The sequence below is a fragment of the Mytilus galloprovincialis genome, chromosome 2 (assembly GCF_965363235.1).
Source record: "Mytilus galloprovincialis chromosome 2, xbMytGall1.hap1.1, whole genome shotgun sequence".
NCBI classification, from domain to species: Eukaryota; Metazoa; Mollusca; class Bivalvia; order Mytilida; family Mytilidae; genus Mytilus; species Mytilus galloprovincialis.
In genome coordinates, this window is record NC_134839.1 from 1,978,015 (window position 1) to 1,996,095 (window position 18,081).

At 32.9% G+C, this 18,081-nt stretch overlaps 2 protein-coding genes across 13 annotated transcripts in view; one reads left to right on the forward strand and one right to left on the reverse strand.

The window, feature by feature from the left end:
• LOC143062667 (rap guanine nucleotide exchange factor 1-like) overlaps nucleotides 1–18,081 on the reverse strand; it is an 86,492-nt gene that overhangs the window by 8,303 nt on the left and 60,108 nt on the right. For 11 of the 12 annotated variants that reach the window (XM_076234378.1, XM_076234372.1, XM_076234376.1 and 8 more), the window contains 10 exons: nucleotides 17,846–17,921; nucleotides 16,667–16,696; nucleotides 11,601–11,772; nucleotides 10,705–10,893; nucleotides 8,485–8,569; nucleotides 7,848–7,942; nucleotides 7,537–7,615; nucleotides 6,669–6,770; nucleotides 5,643–5,740; nucleotides 5,117–5,248 (listed from right to left, as the gene is read on the reverse strand). In XM_076234378.1, the coding sequence (XP_076090493.1) occupies nucleotides 5,117–5,248; nucleotides 5,643–5,740; nucleotides 6,669–6,770; nucleotides 7,537–7,615; nucleotides 7,848–7,942; nucleotides 8,485–8,569; nucleotides 10,705–10,893; nucleotides 11,601–11,772; nucleotides 16,667–16,696; nucleotides 17,846–17,921 (1,058 nt within the window). The remainder of the gene's footprint in view (nucleotides 1–5,116; nucleotides 5,249–5,642; nucleotides 5,741–6,668; nucleotides 6,771–7,536; nucleotides 7,616–7,847; nucleotides 7,943–8,484; nucleotides 8,570–10,704; nucleotides 10,894–11,600; nucleotides 11,773–16,666; nucleotides 16,697–17,845; nucleotides 17,922–18,081) is intronic. The other variant, XM_076234373.1, reaches the window with a different exon arrangement.
• On the forward strand, nucleotides 444–4,183 carry LOC143062668 (uncharacterized). The gene is made up of 2 exons (XM_076234384.1): nucleotides 444–459; nucleotides 1,137–4,183. Exon 2 carries the CDS (start codon nucleotides 1,151–1,153, stop codon nucleotides 3,215–3,217), a length of 2,067 nt encoding a protein of 688 aa, XP_076090499.1. The 5' UTR covers nucleotides 444–459; nucleotides 1,137–1,150; the 3' UTR covers nucleotides 3,218–4,183.

Consider the following 18,081-nt stretch of genomic DNA (forward strand, 5'->3'; position numbering starts at 1 on the left):
CTCCATCCAAGTAACAATTTATAAAAGTAAACCATTATACATCAAGGTACGGACTGCGACACGGATCCTTGGCTCACAGCGAACAGCAAGCTATAAAGGACCCCAAAAATTACTATAAGACTTAATACTTAATCACTTTTGTTTGAAAAAACTTTCTCTCATATTTCAATTTGGCTCAGTATAAATTCGATATCAGCAGCATGACTGTTGTAGTCTTCGGTCACTTTTTTTATCAATTGTATTATAATTCAGAATGTGAAATACATGTCTGTAGCCGATGCCTCCTTACTATATATTTTACAAGATAAGAGAAGGTAGCCTTTTTAGGCTGTTTAATAAAGATAAATAATTTTGCAGCCGCTCATTATATATTAGACATATATTTCGATATCTATTTCAGGTACATCCATAAGGAGTTACAGTATTTACATTGATAGAAATGAAGAAACATAAGGAATGGTAAATATATACAACACTATTTTTTAAATTATTTTATACATATTTAACAAAACTGGTTGCAAGGGTCTTCTCGGCACAAGACCATACGATAAACACAAGTGTCAGCTGGATTGAAATGATTCGGCATTGAAGGTGATCTGCTATTGAAAAGATGAACAAAAATAATGATATATGGGAAACTTAATGTTGGGTTAACGTCACTGATGAGAGCCACCATTCAAACATCACAATATTCTAAGACTGTTACTGCATGTTTAAATATATGCTGCATGAATTTGCATCTCGTATGGCATACTAGACACTATACAATTAGTCTTATACAGCATATCACACCCGGTCTAAAAGAGGAACTATATTGCATTCGCCTTGTCCATCTGTTGAATATTCAAACTACCGCGACTGTATAATAGCATAACGTTCTCGTCATTATACTTGTGTATAGATACATTTGATTTCTGTTTAATATGGGTATATTACGGAAAATATTGTTCCGAGCCGGGTCAAAAGAGGTATGAACAACTTCCACCTTCTTTTTTGAAACTGGCTTAATCTGCTCCTGTTTTTTGCATTATGGTTCACAGGAAGATAAATAATACAACTAAAAATAAAGGTTAAATTAGAGTAAACGATTTTGGATTAAATAATTAAAGTAATTTCTCCTTCATTTTCATTTTTAGGTAATGCTGTGAGGATGCCTACCCCACGAAATTTCAGTTGCATTATATGTATGAAAACGCATTTAAAAGAGACAAACCGACGAGCAATATTTAATTCTGGATTACGGAACTATGTAGAGTCAATTTTAAAAAGACATGTGTACGAACATGACGCAATTTGCTTAAAATGTAGAACAAGAATTCAACGAGAAATTCAGGCGAACAAATTAGTTAACAATGTGACTGTTGCAGAAAAAAATAAAAGCAATGAAAAAAAACAACCAAGCTCTGGAGGCGTCCTTAGTCCAAAAACAATACAACTTCCAATATGTTCTACCACAAAATCACACCGTATGTGTATTGTTTGTAAGAAGCAGAATTCAAATAGACATAGACTTATTGTTGTTCCCAATGAAGCCAAGACACAAACATTTATAGACAAGGGCATCTTTATTTCCACGAACAGTAGGTGTTGTTCTGATCACCTTGTTGGTAAATACTTCAAGCAAGAGGCTCTGAAAGCATTAAAGCATACTTCTCCGTCGACATTCTTCAACCGTACGGATGTAAACAACTTGTTGGATAGAACCAGGTCAATGCTAAAAGATGTTGGAAAACTTAATTTTGATGTCCAGATAGCTATGTCAGATGACGATTTTGTTAATCTCACTGGACTCACCAAACAACAGTTTGACGTTGTCGCCACACATGTTACAGACTTAAGAAACTCTGAGGTACGCTCAATAAGAACATGTCTTGCTATTCTCCTAGTAAAATTACGCACTGGATTATCGAACACAATCTTGGGAACTCTTTTCAGCCTTAAGTCCTACAATATACGGCGAGCCGTACACTCAGCTCGAGAATCTCTAATTAAAAATTTTGTTCCATCATTTTTAGGATTTAACCATATGAGTCATTCCGTTTTTGCCCAGAGCCATACAACTCCAACTGCCAAAACATTGTTTACAGGAAACAATGAAGACACAGCTGTTCTGATCCTAGATGGGACATACATATACATACAGAAAAGTTCATACCACAAGTTCCAGAAGAAAACCTACAGTATGCACAAAAATCGACCTTTAGTCAAGCCCATGATTATAGTTGGATCTGATGGCTACATTTTGAGTGTCTTGGGGCCATATTATGCCAATGGCCACAACAACGATGCCTCAATTACCAAGCATTTATTTAAAACCAATGCTGAAGATATAAAGAAATGGATAAAGGACGATGACGTATTAGTAGTCGACATAGGTTTCAGAGATGCTCAAGCTTTCCTTGAGAGTATGAACTTGAAGGTAGAGATGCCTTGTTTCATCAAAAAGGGACAAAAACAACACACTACCGAGGAGGCAAATTCTTCACGACTTATAACAAAAGTTCGATGGGTAGTTGAAAGCGCCAATGGACGCATAAAACAGTGGCGCTTTCTCGACAAGGTCGTTTCAAACCACTTCGTTCCCTATATTGGAGATTTTGTCAGAATTGTTTCTGCATTTATTAATTGCTTCCGGGCTCCACTGATTAATGATTTTTGCAATGAAGAGATCGGCCAAACTATGCTGGATAAAGCTCAGCTTGGTAACCAGGTACAGAAGTATGTCGAGGACAATAATCTAATTCGCAAAAAGGCTATTTATTCTGAAGTAAATGGCACGGAAAACGTTTTAGATTTTCCTAAACTTACTCTCCAACAAATCAGAGATATTACAATGGGAGTATATCAACTGAAGCAAGCCCCAAGATATACAGAAAGCCATCTATCTGATGACAATTACATGCTCCAGACTTGCCGTGACCGTCCTAATCTATTACGAGTAAAACTAACATCCAGACATTCGTCCTCAAGAGTGTACAGTCTATGGATTGAATTTAGTGGAGATGAAGTCACTGGTTGGTATTGCACCTGTAAAGTTGGCGCCCGGGTGGTTGGTTGTTGTGCGCATATTGCATCTACAATGTGGTACCTTGGTTATAGCAGGTGGGAACTAGAGACACCAAGCACGTGTAAATATGCAGATTCAATTTTGAATGCAAAAGATGTGCCACTTGAAACAGATTCCGATTCTGATAGTGACGGTTTCATTGAGGAGTGAATCTCTGACACTCATATTTATTGACAGAGGTTAAGATGTAAATGCATAGATATAGTGAATTTATTCAACAGGGGGTGGGTTTTTTCATTGTTGTATTAACAAACGATTTTTTTTTCGGAGATCAGCATCCGATTAAAATTGTTCTTGTCTTGCGGAATACTTTTAGATTTTAATGTTGAATACTTTTTTTTCTCGCTGATCTACTGTTAATTATCTGCTCACTAATTAAGAATAAGAATATGTTTGTACACATTTTTAGTCACATGTCAGATATATAAAAAAGAAGATGTGTTATGATTGCCAATGAGGTTAGATCCACATGAGTTTTAGTCATAGCTTAGGTATCAGTCTTTTTGCTCTTACTGAACATACTCTACATTAAACAATATTTAAATCTAAATAATGAACTACAATTATACTGAAATAGAAGATAGTTTGGTACACCTTGTCAGCAAATCTTGTTAAAGTTTTTCCTCATTGGAGCTGATTGACGTGTGATAATCACGTGTGATGCTATGTGTCTTTAATAAACAAGACTTTGGTCACTTTGGAGATTACCCTGTTTATGTGGTATTATGTACATACATACCAAAAGAAATGTGTTGATATATGATTATGCACTATGATAGGTTTATCTAATTACCTTCACTTTTAATACAAACATCCGACAGTTTTGATTCAGACCAATGGCGTACATTTTGTTGTCCATATTACACTATATCTTAAGATGCTTTTTACAAGTTTCTGCGTAATACATACTTAACCTAGTAAGTTATACCTGTTTGGCGGTTTATACTCTATACTCAGAATGTTGTCTCTTTGACATGCACATTCCCGATTTCAATTTTATCTATATGCAGTGGAACTTTTTACAAAGGATGATTTTCATTGGTTCCACGAACATTCACAGAACATTGTGTAATTTTGTCAAAGAAAACTGCCTGTTATTTCATTATTTATATAATTGTTTGATCATTGAATAAATCAATAGTTCCAGTAATGCATTCTGTTTTTTTTTTTAACTTAACTGCTATTGTACAAGGACTTAACATAATACTTGTTGAGAAGGCCTTGAAGGTCATAATAACTTTTTTTTTTTTTTTTTTTTCAAACTTTTTCGTAAGACTTTATTATTTGTTGTTTTTTTTTTTTGGGGGGGGGGGGGGGGGGGGGGGGGGGGGGCGTTTTTTTTTTTCGTTTAGTAAACACCAAGCTTCAAGTTGGATAGTGATAAATCTACAAAATATCAAAACCGTATAGATGACAAATTAACATAAGAAAAGTACAATATCAGCGTAAATCATATAGAGAAAGGTCGTTGCTACGCAATGGATACGGTTGCTAGGTAGTTTCCAAGCATTAAAAAGCTAACAAAATGTAAGTTATTTACAACTGTCATGTAATCACCTAACAATAGATACCTAGCTTTGGTCAACACATGAGGGGTTGCATAAACCTTGAAGAGATATTAAAGGCTGTGGTTGCTTAGTATACAGTGCTGTTGCTAAGGGTCATTCTTGTGGCTAAGATATGATAAATACTCGTATTTAATAATTCAGATAAATGAGACATTATAGTTAGAGATTTCCATATATTTATTGTACAATGATACATTTTTATTCATATAAAAAAAAACACATTTTTAATGAATATGGTTAAAAATAGCGCATAAATAGCAGATTTTAAATCTGTTGCTAGGCAACCAACAAATGATAATTACAAAAAAAATTTGTCATTTTTTTAAGCTTCTATATTTAGTCTATTAAAATTATAAAATTCAATTCATTTGGAGAGGGGGCCAAAAATGGCCCTTATTGTACCTTGTCCTTTTTGATTTTGTTTCCAATTGCCATTTCTATATTTTTCCTCACAATATTGAATAATTAGTAAAATACTTACTCCTTTTTAAATCTTCTCATGCTATCCAGGATATGAAATTGTTGCCATCGCTTGGCAAAATTAATATTGCCATCTTGCAAGAAGTCTTGATTGCCAATGTTGATAAATGTTAGGTCTTGTAAAATTAAACCACTGAAAACAAAAAAAGTTAAATGTAGCTGTTAAAATCCGAGTATTAATATCTGGCATGTACCAAAAAGCTCTCAAAACACAACTCTTGATATCTAAAAGCCTTAACCGCTAACCCTTCATAAAATAAACTGTTGACACATTTAAATAGTATAATGTAAGTTTTGAAATCAAAATGGTAACACTTTAACATGTCAACTATGCAAGCAGCTGACTATGTGGGAAGGGCTTGTCATTGTTGAAGGCCATACAGTGACCTATAGTTGTTTATTTCTGTATCAATTGGTCTCTTGTGGAGAGTTGTCTCATTGGCAATCATACAACATCTATTTTTTTTTATATATGCAAAACTTTAAGTCAATGAATAGTGACTTTCTCAGAAATAAACCAAACTTACATATAAGGAATACATGGTGGTTCTGTTTCTGCTAATGCATGTCTGTAAGCTCTGAATGAACCAGAACTGTCAATTAACTGACAAAACTCCTTTAGTACCTGAAAAATAATCACATTATATTAATCTACACTTTTGGTATGTAAAGATAAAGAAAACTCATCATAAAGAAAACATTGGTAGCCCTCAGGCTGTTTCTGTTCTTTGATCAGATTGTTGTCTCTTTGACACATTCCCTTTTTCAATTTACAGTTTTATATACATGTACTGATTTCAGGACTACTTGTCAGAACTATACTAAATTCAGTACTTCTTAATTGACCTAAATCCTTTCTAGACTGAAGATCTGTTTTGAGTTAGACACTCCACTGAAGTTAAATTATTACAGAAAATTCACTGTATGTCCTGATTAGAGTTGTTTCAACTTTATGCAAGGTTCAGTTTGGATAGGTTTTTTGTATTGGTTTCTTGTCATGAAAAATGACTGTCAGAGCCAAAAGCTGATTGATGATTAAATATTTGCTTAAGTGGCAAATATTACATGCATGTTCAGAGTACAAATTAACAAATATACAATAAGCAGAATCTGCAAGGTAGCCGTCCACTGGGACACTTGGACTACAGGGTTCTGTTTGAACAGGTTTCACTCTACTGTTTTTATTTCAAATTGAAGGACTGAGCCAGTCTGTATGGGGGAATACCTGTATTTTACTCCTATTTAAGGCATACTGCGAAATTCTTTTATATTCGTGTATATTATTTTCATGGATTGAGGAACAATTGTATTTTTCATGAATATTTGAATTTCTTGTTTAGCCGGTCTTAATACAATCCTATAGAAAATTTGTATTCATGGTAAACCTTTACCCTCGAAAATCGATATCCTACAGACTAATAATGAACCTACAATAATGGAATACAAATATGCAAACAGTCATGTACAAACATTTGTTATGTTGTATCAACACAGCAACTACATACTTCCTTATAATTTTCTTTTATCTTATGTATGTTAATGGACAGACTTACCTCCAAATTTGGTCGCTGCCATTCTAGTCTTCTGATTGGTGCAGAATCAACAGCAGATAAAATAGCCAAGTAGGAATTGAAATTATTTAACTTTCTAAGATGCTGAAATGGAAAGGTATATATTATATATTTGATTGAAACCACTTGTGATATCTATTAAGAAGGTTAGTAGGTGAATCATAAACATGATATAATTACCATAGTAGGATTATCACTTTGTTCAAGATCAAAACAAGTAAAAAGGTAATTTTTTAAACAAATCAATATTAAATGCATATCAGGGGAAATAACTCTCGAGAAATATATGCAAATGTTGCCAGTATTGTGGTCAATATAACAACTATAGTTTAAATTCAAAATTGAGGAATATCAATCAATTGTGGAATTGGTATTTTTAATGACGACATGCATTGGCGGATCCAGGGGACGACATTTTTTTGGCCGATCAATGTATTTGAATGGGGACATGTAGTTGGAACCCCCCCCACCCCCTTTGTCCTGGGTTGGGAACCCCCCTTTTTAAAATGGCTGGATCCGCCCCTGACATGGAACAGAGTCATAAACAGATATTTAGTTTTATTTACAACTGTCAAATCCAAAATTCACAATGGAGTCATCTAGTGCAGTACTGTTATTCCTATCATAATGTAATGCTCTTAAATTTTTATAAACTAAAATTTTCAAATAACTTAAAAAGGTGGACGGCATTTCTCTGACATTCAAGCTTGGCATTTTAGCATTTTGGGCAAATGTCATCCCATCAAAATTGGTGTGGCATGACTTGTTCCATTTGAATAATCAATTGAATACCTCACCAAGAAGAGGAAACTGATTTATCTATCTACCTGAAATAATTTAGAATACTTACTCTCATAACCTTAATAAACTTCATGAAATATTTTTCTCTGTCTTTTGCTTCTTCTTGAGTTAATATTCTTGTTCGTACCCTGAAATAATGGATATATTTATAAATTAGTTTAGCATTTGATGTCTTGACACTGATTTCTATGTTAATGTAAAACATTTGATTACACTTTTTTTTACCACCAAATCAACAGAATAAGAAATACATTATAAATTTATTTTGATTAAGTACCAGAATGACATTTCATTAAGGGTTCTGAAAATAAACATACATTTTAATCAACTTTTCTGATATAAAATATTCTAACTACATACCAGTATGACATTTTATTGAAGTGTTCTGTAAATGTTGTCAGATTGGGACTTTGTTCTTCAGACTGTTCTTTGGCCCATAATAATACTTCTGGAATCTAAATGAATCAAAACATCCATTTAATCATTAGCAAGTTTGCATTATTTTTACCATTTTAACAATTATCTACATGCAATAAATATGGTAGCATGAATTTGCATGCTCAGAATCTATGAAACTGTTTCTGTCACTAAAGATAATATATAAGTATACTTTTCCTTGAAATGTAATGATAAGAAAACTATTATTGATGGTTGTATATCACTTCAACTTTCAATTAGATATTTTTATTTTTAAAACTTTAACAGTCAGAGAAAACACTAATAATCTGAACAAACATCAAAATAACAGAACATATATCATATATTGAGTCCTGAATTGTAAGTAAATAAATATATCTATGTACATATATTGAGCCCTGAATTGTGAGTAGATAAATATATCTATGTAGATATATTGAGCAATATATCTATGTAGATATATTGAGCATCAATCTCCAAACATTCATTGACAAAATATTCACACATTTTTAATATGAATATATGAAAAGCGTTAAAAAAAATTCAGTTGGGAAGTTTCATCAGTACTAAGAAAACTTACTTCAATTTTATGGAACAATTCAGCATCTATTAATGTCATCTGTTCAGCAATATCATGTGACTTCACATGTAACATATCTGAGGGACTGTAAAATAATGAAGAAAACAAACTTAAAGAATGAATGAGTTATTTGACAACCACAGTAAAACTAAAACATAAATAAATGATTTTTATTAAATCTGTGACATGATTATGTGTCTGTGCAAAGATAGACAGTAAGACAGTGGTTATATTTTATCAATATAATATTGATATCGTAATGTCACTTTCATGATGTATTGATTATCTCTGATGGGCTCGGCTAAATTCATTTCGATTTTAATAGACTCTTTGAAGTTTTGAGCTTGACATATTGTATATCTATAGATGTATGTACACTTTTGCTATTTGGCTGAACATTGGTCTACCAATCACTCTAAATCTGTCTCTGAATAGGCTTCTGACATCAAGCAAATTTTTAAAACAAGAGTGCACACGCTGAAATGTCTCACCTTCTATACTAATCATTGATATTATGTTGATAGTCCTAAGTAAAAAGCTAAGCTTTATAACAACTGTACCATAAACTTAACATTAACCAAGATAACTAAACAAAGACCAATGAACCTTGAAAATGAGGTCAAGGTCAGATGAACCATGCCAGGCAGACATGTACAGCTAACAATGCTTCTATACAACATATATAGTTGACCTATTACTTATAGTTTAAGAAAAATAGACCAAAACACAAAAACTTAACACTGTGCAATGAACCGTGAAAATGAGGTCACGGTCAAATAAAACCTGTGCGACTGACATAAAGATCATAAAATATTTCCATACACCAAATATAGTTGACCTATGGCATATAGTATTAGATAAAAAGACCAAAACTCAAAAACTTAACTTTGACCACTGAACCATGAAAATGAGGTCAAGGTCAGATGACACCTGCCAGTTGGACATGTACACCTTACAGTCCTTCCATACACCGAATATACTAGCCCTATTGCTTATAGTATCTGAGATATGGACTTGACCACCAAAACTTAACCTTGTTCACTGATCCATGAAATGAGGTCGAGGTCAAGTGAAAACTGTCTGACAGACATGAGGACCTTGCAAGGTACGCACATATCAAATATAGTTATCCTATTACTTATAATAAGAGAGAATTCAACATTACAAAAAATTTGAACTTTTTTTTCAAGTGGTCACTGAACCATGAAAATGAGGTCAAGGACATTGAACATGTGACTGACGGAAACTTCGTAACATGAGGCATCTATATACAAAGTATGAAGCATCCAGGTCTTCCACCTTCTAAAATATAAAGCTTTTAAGAAGTTAGCTAACGCCGCCGCCGTAGCCGCCGCCGCTGTAGCCGCCGCCGCCGCCGGATCACTATCCCTATGTCGAGCTTTCTGCAACAAAAGTTGCAGGCTCGACAATAAAATTATGTGTGGAATGATTCTAATTTATGGCAGACAATTTTGGAGACAAATGTTAATACATCTATTTGAATACTGTGATTATTTGTGGTGTCTTATTGTCTTTTACCCTATGTTGACTTTTATTCATTTATTTTTTTTTATGAAATGATGAAAAATATAAGAAGATACCAATGTAAACGAAGCCTTTCCAGCTCTAACAATCCTAGCTTATTTAACAGCTTTGAGCTATATCAAAAGCATTCACAAGAATGTAAATGACTATCTGACAAAAAAAAAAACAAGAATGTGTCCATAGTACACGGATGCCCCACTCGCACTATCATTTTCTATGTTCAGTGGACCATGAAATTGGGGTCAAAACTTTAATTTGGAATTAAAATTAGAAAGATCATATCATAGGGAACATGTGTACTAAATTTCAAGTTGATGTAACTTTAACTTCATCAAAAACTACCTTGACCAAAAACTTTAACCTGAACTTTGCACTATCATTTTCTATGTTCAGTGAACCATGAAATTGGGGTCAAAACTATAATTTGGCATTAAAATTAGAATGATCATATCATGGGGAACATGTGTATCAAGTTTCAAGTTGATTGGACTTCAGCTTCATCAAAAACTACCTCGACCAAAAACTTTAACCTGAAGCGAACGGACGCATAGATGGACGAACGAACGAACAAACGAACGGAGGCACAGACCAGAAAACATAATGCCCCTCTACTATCGTAGGTGGGGCATAAAAAACAACCTTCTTGATATACAGCTTTAATTCAAAATATCTCACCTAGTTTGCAATGATATAGAAGACATAATTGTCATTGAAGGAAAAATATCAGCAGTTGTCTGTTTACTTTCACACTTTTCTATTATCTTTTTACGTAGAATTTTTGCCAACATCAAGTCACCTTGGCATAGCAGTTCAAAAACTAAATCCATTATCTTTTTGGTTGTGTTTTCTGCTAATTCGTTCGCCCTGAAAAAAAATAAAACAAATTATATTATATGAAGTAAAAGTCTTTTTCACCTGCATGGGATTATTTTGATTTTTTACAGCATTTTGTTACTGTTGATAAGTTATTCATGGGATACCAATTTTCATGGATTTGATGGGTATAGATAAACCACAAGTTCTAATGTTCAACAAAGAACAAATTTTCTGAAAGATTGTATGCAATTCTGTTAGTTTGGTCTATTTTTGCAATGGTAGCCATGACATTGAAATACTGTTGTATGCAAAATTTGTAAATCACAAAATTTAAATCACAAATTCTTAAGCCAAACCTGTGCTTTTTTCCAGTGATCATCCTGATCATGAACGTTACTCGAAATTTAGGTGAGGGGATATTTTCAACATCTAATCATCAGGACGATTCCAAGCCTGACTTATTACATATAGAACCCTGTCCGTTGAACTCTAAATCCCCTTAAGTTGTTTGTGATGTTGGGTTGCTGTTTCATTGATGTATATCCCATTTGTCTTTTATTCAAATGAGGCATGGACAGAACATAAAGTGATGGATGAAATTGAAAGAAATAAAGTTAAGGAATGGAAACCAATTTTGGGACGTACAGAAAGTAAGAATGGAGGGATGTACAGATGGATAAGGGTAAAACTTAATGCCCCCTCCACTACGGAGGGGGCATAAAAAATCTCTGAGTAAGTTTTGGAACAGTATATACCTGACTTCATCAATGATCCGTATCAGTAAGGCAAAGCCATTACCCGCTACTTTTTTCTTTTTATCCGGAGCATGATGGAACTTCTGAAATCTGTATAGTAACTTGTCCATTAACTCCGTTGGAGTGATAAATGTTCTGTATGTTGTCAGAAACGCTTCTTGAAACAAGAAATCTGTTGAGAAAATAAAGTTGGGTGTTAAAGATACATAAATATATTTTTGTGGTGAAAATATACTGTATGTAAAACACTTCTTTAGTTGAGAATTGAGAATAACTATGATATAACAATTTAATTTATTCTATAAGGTATACAAATATAAAATAAAAGTAACTAAGTAAAGAAGGACTGAAGATTGTTAAAAAAAAATGACAGTAAAAGTATTTATAAACAATATCATGTTATGATAAGATTTGTATTTTTTTTCCTCCCAAAATCTTTAAGAAAATAAATTAATGAAAATATATGATAAATAAATGATAAGATAAAAGCAGACATTATAATGTCATTTCCCTAAAATTGATCTTCTGCTAAACAATACCAGCTGACTAACTACTTCATGCAAACACCTAACACCTTTCAATCCATACATATACCTATACAACTATAATGATAAATATTGCATGCAAAGACAAGTTTCTCTTCTTTATTCTAAATTATAGCTGTATTTCAAGACTTGTGCCCCTTTAGCAAAGGATACAAGAGCTGTTTTCTTCTTTGTATTTCAAGAGTTTAGACCCTTAGCAATGGATACCAGATCTGTTTATTCTTTGTATTTCAAGAGTTGTGCCCCTTAGCAAAGGATACTATAGTGCCTAACAAAATTTTGTGAGGGAATTCGATGTTTGCTATACCACTGTTTATTTCAACGCACTTTATGACAATACTTCTGTACCAATCGAAATGAAAATTTTTGCAATTTTTTGAGAAATGATTTTACTTTGTAGTTTCGTATTGTTTTGGAAACATTTTATGTTTTAAAAGAACAAATTTTCTGTATAAAGTCAATAACTATGTGGACTTCTGAAGCCCAAACTTTGTATGGCCTTAAATACATAAATGAAGAATCCAAAAACTGTACCAATACAGAACGACATGTTTATAAAATTATAGCAAAACTTTTGGTTGACAAATTTTTATCCGTTATTGCAAAAAAAATAATTTTGAATATCTTTCATTTTCTCCCTACCCAGTTTACCCCTATTACTTATTATAATGTGGACCGGTCATTGTTATTGAAAATTACGCAATTTGATTGGGTTTAAGTTATTATTAGTTTACCTTCAAAGTGTTTATGCTATAGTTGATTAATTCAGAACGTGCATGAATGTGACAGTAACTAAAATGACCTTTAAACTGGACACTGGATGAGTCCATGTTATGTTTTATCAATGAAAGTATAGGTATAAATGGTAAGAATTGCCAATTCTATTTTCAAAAAATTTTCCAAATACACAGTAAATAAATTATTTTTTAATAGTCAATTGAGAAAAACAGAATAAGAAGTTTTATTTTAATCTATGCAAGTCATTTTCGGAGAGAAATGCCGAAATACACTTTACACACGGCTACGCCAGGTAAAATTATTATTTATCTTACAAAAAAACAACATTTTTCAGTCTCATAGGAACATGCTAATTACAATTAATCCCAAACTAAGGAAGTCATTAAATAAAGTCGAAATATGTCCGATCTACCTATTTTAGGAACAAACTAGAGGCTCTAAAGAGCCTGTGTCGCTCACCTTGGTCTATGTGAATATTAAACAATGGACATAGATGGATTCATGACAAAATTGTGTTTTGGTGATGGTGATGTGTTTGTAGATCTTACTTTACTAAACATTCTTGCTGCTTACAATTATCTCTATCTATAACAGTACTTTCTGTGGAAAATGTTATTGAAAATCTTCAAATTTTAAGAAAATTGTTAAAAATTGACTATGAAGGGCAATAACTCCTTAGGGGGTCAATTGACCATTTTGGTCATACTGACTTATTTTTAGTTCTTACTTTGCTGTACATTATTGCTGTTTACAGTTTATCTCTATCTATAATAATATTCAAGATAATAACAAAAAACAGCAAAATTTCCTCAAAATTACCAATTCAGGGGCAGCAACCTAACAACCGAATATCCGATTCATCTGAAAATTCCAGGGCAGATAGATCGTGACCTGATCAACAATTTTACTTCCTGTCAGATTTGCTCTTAATGCTTTGGTTTTTGAGTTATAAGCCAAAAACTGCATTTTACCCCCATGTTCTATTTTTAGCCATGGCGGCCATCTTGGTTTGTTGGCCGAGTTACCAGACACATTTTTTTAACTAGATACCCCAATGATGATTATGGCTAAGTTTGGTTAAATTTGGCCCAGTAGTTTCAGAGGAGAAGATTTTTCTAAAAGATTACTAAGATTTACGAAAAATGGTTAAAAATTGACTATAAAGGCAATAACTCCTAAAGTGGTCGACTGACCATTTTGGTCATGTTGACTTATTTGTAGATCTTACTTTGCTGAACATTATTGCTGTTTACAGTTTATCTCTATCTATAATAATATTCAAGATAATAACCAAAAACAGCAAAATTTCCTTAAAATTACCATTTCAGGGGCAGCAACCCAACAACGAAATGTCCGATTTATCTGAAAATTTCAGGGCAGATAGATCTTGACCTGATAAACAATATTACCCCCATGTCAGATTTGCTCTAAATGCTTTGGTTTTTGAGTTATAAGACAAAAACTGCATTTTACCCCTATGTTCTATTTTTAGCCATGGCGGCCATCTTGGTTGGTTGGCCGGGTAACCGGACACATTTTCTAAACTAGATACTCCAATGATGATTGTGGACAAGTTTGGTTTAATTTGGCCAAGCAGTTTCAGAGGAGAAGATTTTTGTAAAAGTTAACAACGATGACGGACGCCGGACACCAAGTGATGGGAAAAGCTCACTTGGCCCTTCGGGCCAGGTGAGCTAAAAAGTCAATACGATCGTTTTAAGGTCAATTTCGTCTACCTCACAAAATCTTGTTAGGCACTATAGACCTGTTTTTCTTCTTTGTATTTCAACAGTTGTGCCCCTTAGCAAAGGATACCAGATCTGTTTTTTCTTTGTATTTCAAGAGTTGCCCCCTTAGCAAAGGATACTAGAGCATATTTTTCTTCTTGGTATTTCAAGAGTTGTGCCCTTAGCAAAGGATACTAGAGCTGTTTTTCTTCTTTGTATTTCAACAGTTGTGCCCCTTAGCAAAGGATACCAGATCTGTTTTTTCTTTGTAATTCAAGAGTTGCGCCCTTAGCAAAGGATACCAGATCTGTTTTTTCTTTGTATTTCAAGAGTTGCGCCCCTTAGCAAAGGATAGCAGATCATATTTTTCTTCTTGGTATTTCAAGAGTTGTGCCCTTTAGCAAAGGATACTAGAGCTGTTTTTCTTCTTTGTATTTCAAGAGTTGCGCTCCTAAGCAAAGGATACTAGAGCTATTTTTCTTCTTGGTATTTCAAGAGTTGTGCTCCTTAGCAAAGGATACTAGAGTTATTTTTCTTCTTGGTGTTTCAAGAGTTGTGCCCCTTAGCAAAGGATACTAGAGCTATTTCTCTTCTTGGTATTTCAAGAGTTGTGCCCCGTAGCAAAGGATACTAGAGCTTTTTCTTCCTGGTATTTCAAGAGTTGTGCCCTTAGCAAAGGATACTAGAGCTATTTTTCTTCTTGGTATTTCAAGAGTTGTGCCCCTTAGCAAAGGATACTAGAGGTGTTTTTACATGTATTGCATGTATAATGTGTATAAGTCACAAACAATCTATTGATTCGTTTGTTTTTCTTTAGACTATGTGTAAATTATGTACAAAACATACAAACGTAGTCACTACAAAGAGCTTACAATGGAAGAGAAACAATGTTATAAAAAGGGAAATAAATCCTGAAGTAAAATTGTAACTGAATCATGGTGCACATGTGAAAGATATCATTTATTGTTTGAAAAATAACCTTGATAATTGGGAGTCATTTCAATTCCTGCAGATCATAGAAATCTTTCTTCTGTAGACATTTTTTTTTCTCCAACCGTAATAAGAAATAACAGCAACTACTAGTAAGTAAAGACAAGATAAAGCGTATCTGTTCTATAAATAAATTTGACAGACTGTTAAAAAAAAGATATGAAAATCATAATTTTAGAGAAATCCTATACTGATTAGCAGCTAAGAAGTTTTTCAATTTCTATTACTAAAGTAAATTATGTTTATATCAATGCAGCATCATTTAGAACAAAATGCGTTTTGTAATATGTATCTAAAAAGCATTGCTGCTTTGGCTTTATTTTGTAAACTTTTGAGACTGTAGAAACAGTAAATTGATATCAGTTGAGGCCAGTCAGAGGACTGATATTGACTTTCTGTATCAGTGTAAATTCAAGAGATGCCAGGATACCAGATGAGCTCATCATTTATTTAATGAAACAAATTAAAAGTTCAAGGTACACAATTATAAAATACCACTGAAATGATTTTGCACATGGGTCTGATTATATCTACAATAATGACACCCTAAAATTCTACAAATCAAGGATTTAAGACATTTATAAGTAAAAAAACTTGTGGCTTTTTTATCTGAGGAAAATCAGTATTTTTTAGTTTTAGTATGTGACAAATAATGTTTATAAACATACAGGATAGATAACATTTCACTAAGGGTTTTGCTAATGCTGGTTCACAGTTAATAAATCGATATAAATAATACAGAAAACTCAGACTTATACTAGCATGCACTAAACATTGAAATGGCTCAGCAATACTGTTCTTAGGCAAACTTAGGAGGAATGGACTGCAGGAATAAATAGGCAAGCAATTCAGCAAAGCTTAAGCAAAATGTATTTGATAGAAAATGAAGAATTGGTTACAGGGCAATATTTGGGCAGCATAACAGTCATTTTGAAAATAAGTAATGTGAGCCATTTCAGACAACAGTCACAACAGAGACACAGTCATAGTGACTGTTTTGTTTCACAACAATAATACTCATCTGTGATTGGTCATTGAAAAAAGGTCACTCTAAAGGTCAACTTACCCTCTTGATTAACAGATTCACTTTCTGAGCCTTTTTAAAAATTCAAAGATGTTGTAATTGTAAGATCATAAATATATTACTTGCAATAAAATATGACTAGCAGAAAAATCCTTAAAATAATTGATTGGTTTTGGACAATGACAAAAAAAATATGTATACAATTTATATGTAAGGTCTGAAGGAAGTCGACGTAGACAATTTTTTTCTAGGTGTTTATTCACAAAACATAGTGCAAAAAATAAGTTGCAGATTTGAAGATATTCAGCCGTACAGGATAGTTTGACTGATATATATTTCTAATTCACAGGTTTATTTATTTTTTATCTGTTCTGAAATATACAATACAAAAAAAATGAGATGTGGTATAATAATCAATACAGACATTCCTTTGAATTTTATGTAAATTTATGGCGTCAACTGGTTCAATTAGTTATTGACAGGAAGTGAGGAAGGGGAGGTAAAAACAGGGTTGACTCCATGCCTAAATCAAAATATTTTAAGAAAGTCCATATCCATAATAAGACAACCTTCTAAAAAGTAATATTGAAATAAAAGATGGGGTATTTTCAAGGAATGAATAGCACTCCGCTCTAAAAATGGTGACTAGCAAAGGTAGGCAAACTTATGAACAAATATGCATAGAAGATGAAACACTAACCACACCACTAAATTGTCCAGGTAAAAAGTTGCAGGATCAACAAAGTGAAGAAAAAAAATCTGACTTTTCTAAAAAGGTTCATTGCAAAAGGGCATTATATGATATCTACACATATACATTGGGTATGTAATTCATTCTAACATTATCATATATATATATATAATAGAAAACATTCAAAACCTTCACCAATATTCACAATTTGCAATTGCTCTACTTATATTTACCCACTTATATGAATTCTAACATTCAAGCATTCGCAAACCTCCAAAATCACAAGCTCAAGGCCAGTATTCACCTTCTTTAGAAACTGCAACTATTTTCACACTTTTCTTTTTATTTTGATTTAATTTTATAATATTTCACTACACAAATTTCAAGCTTGTTCTATTGTTTTTTTTTTACACACACCACAACGCATTTTGAAATAATTAGTGTCAAAACTTGAAATGTAGAAATTTCTAAAAAAATCCCTTCTGTAAATTGTAATTCAACATGGCATTGTGCCGCAAAGATAAACATACCATTTCTATTTACTGCTGAGGCATGTACAATCATTGCATCAACTGAACCACCTCTTATCTCTGGTCCATCTTCAGACTAAAATAGATAAAATAACTTAAAACACAAACACATAGAAAAATAACAGAAGCACATGAGAGCAAGTTAGCTTTGCTTCATCATAACACCTATTTACCGCTTATCATTATAACGTTACCTGTAAGTCATTACAACAGGTATCACTTAAATAGTCTTAAAA

Coding starts and splice junctions, on each gene's coding strand:
- LOC143062668 (XM_076234384.1), top strand. CDS start 1,151: ATGCCTACCCCACGAAATTTCAGTTGCATTATATGTATGAAAACGCAT.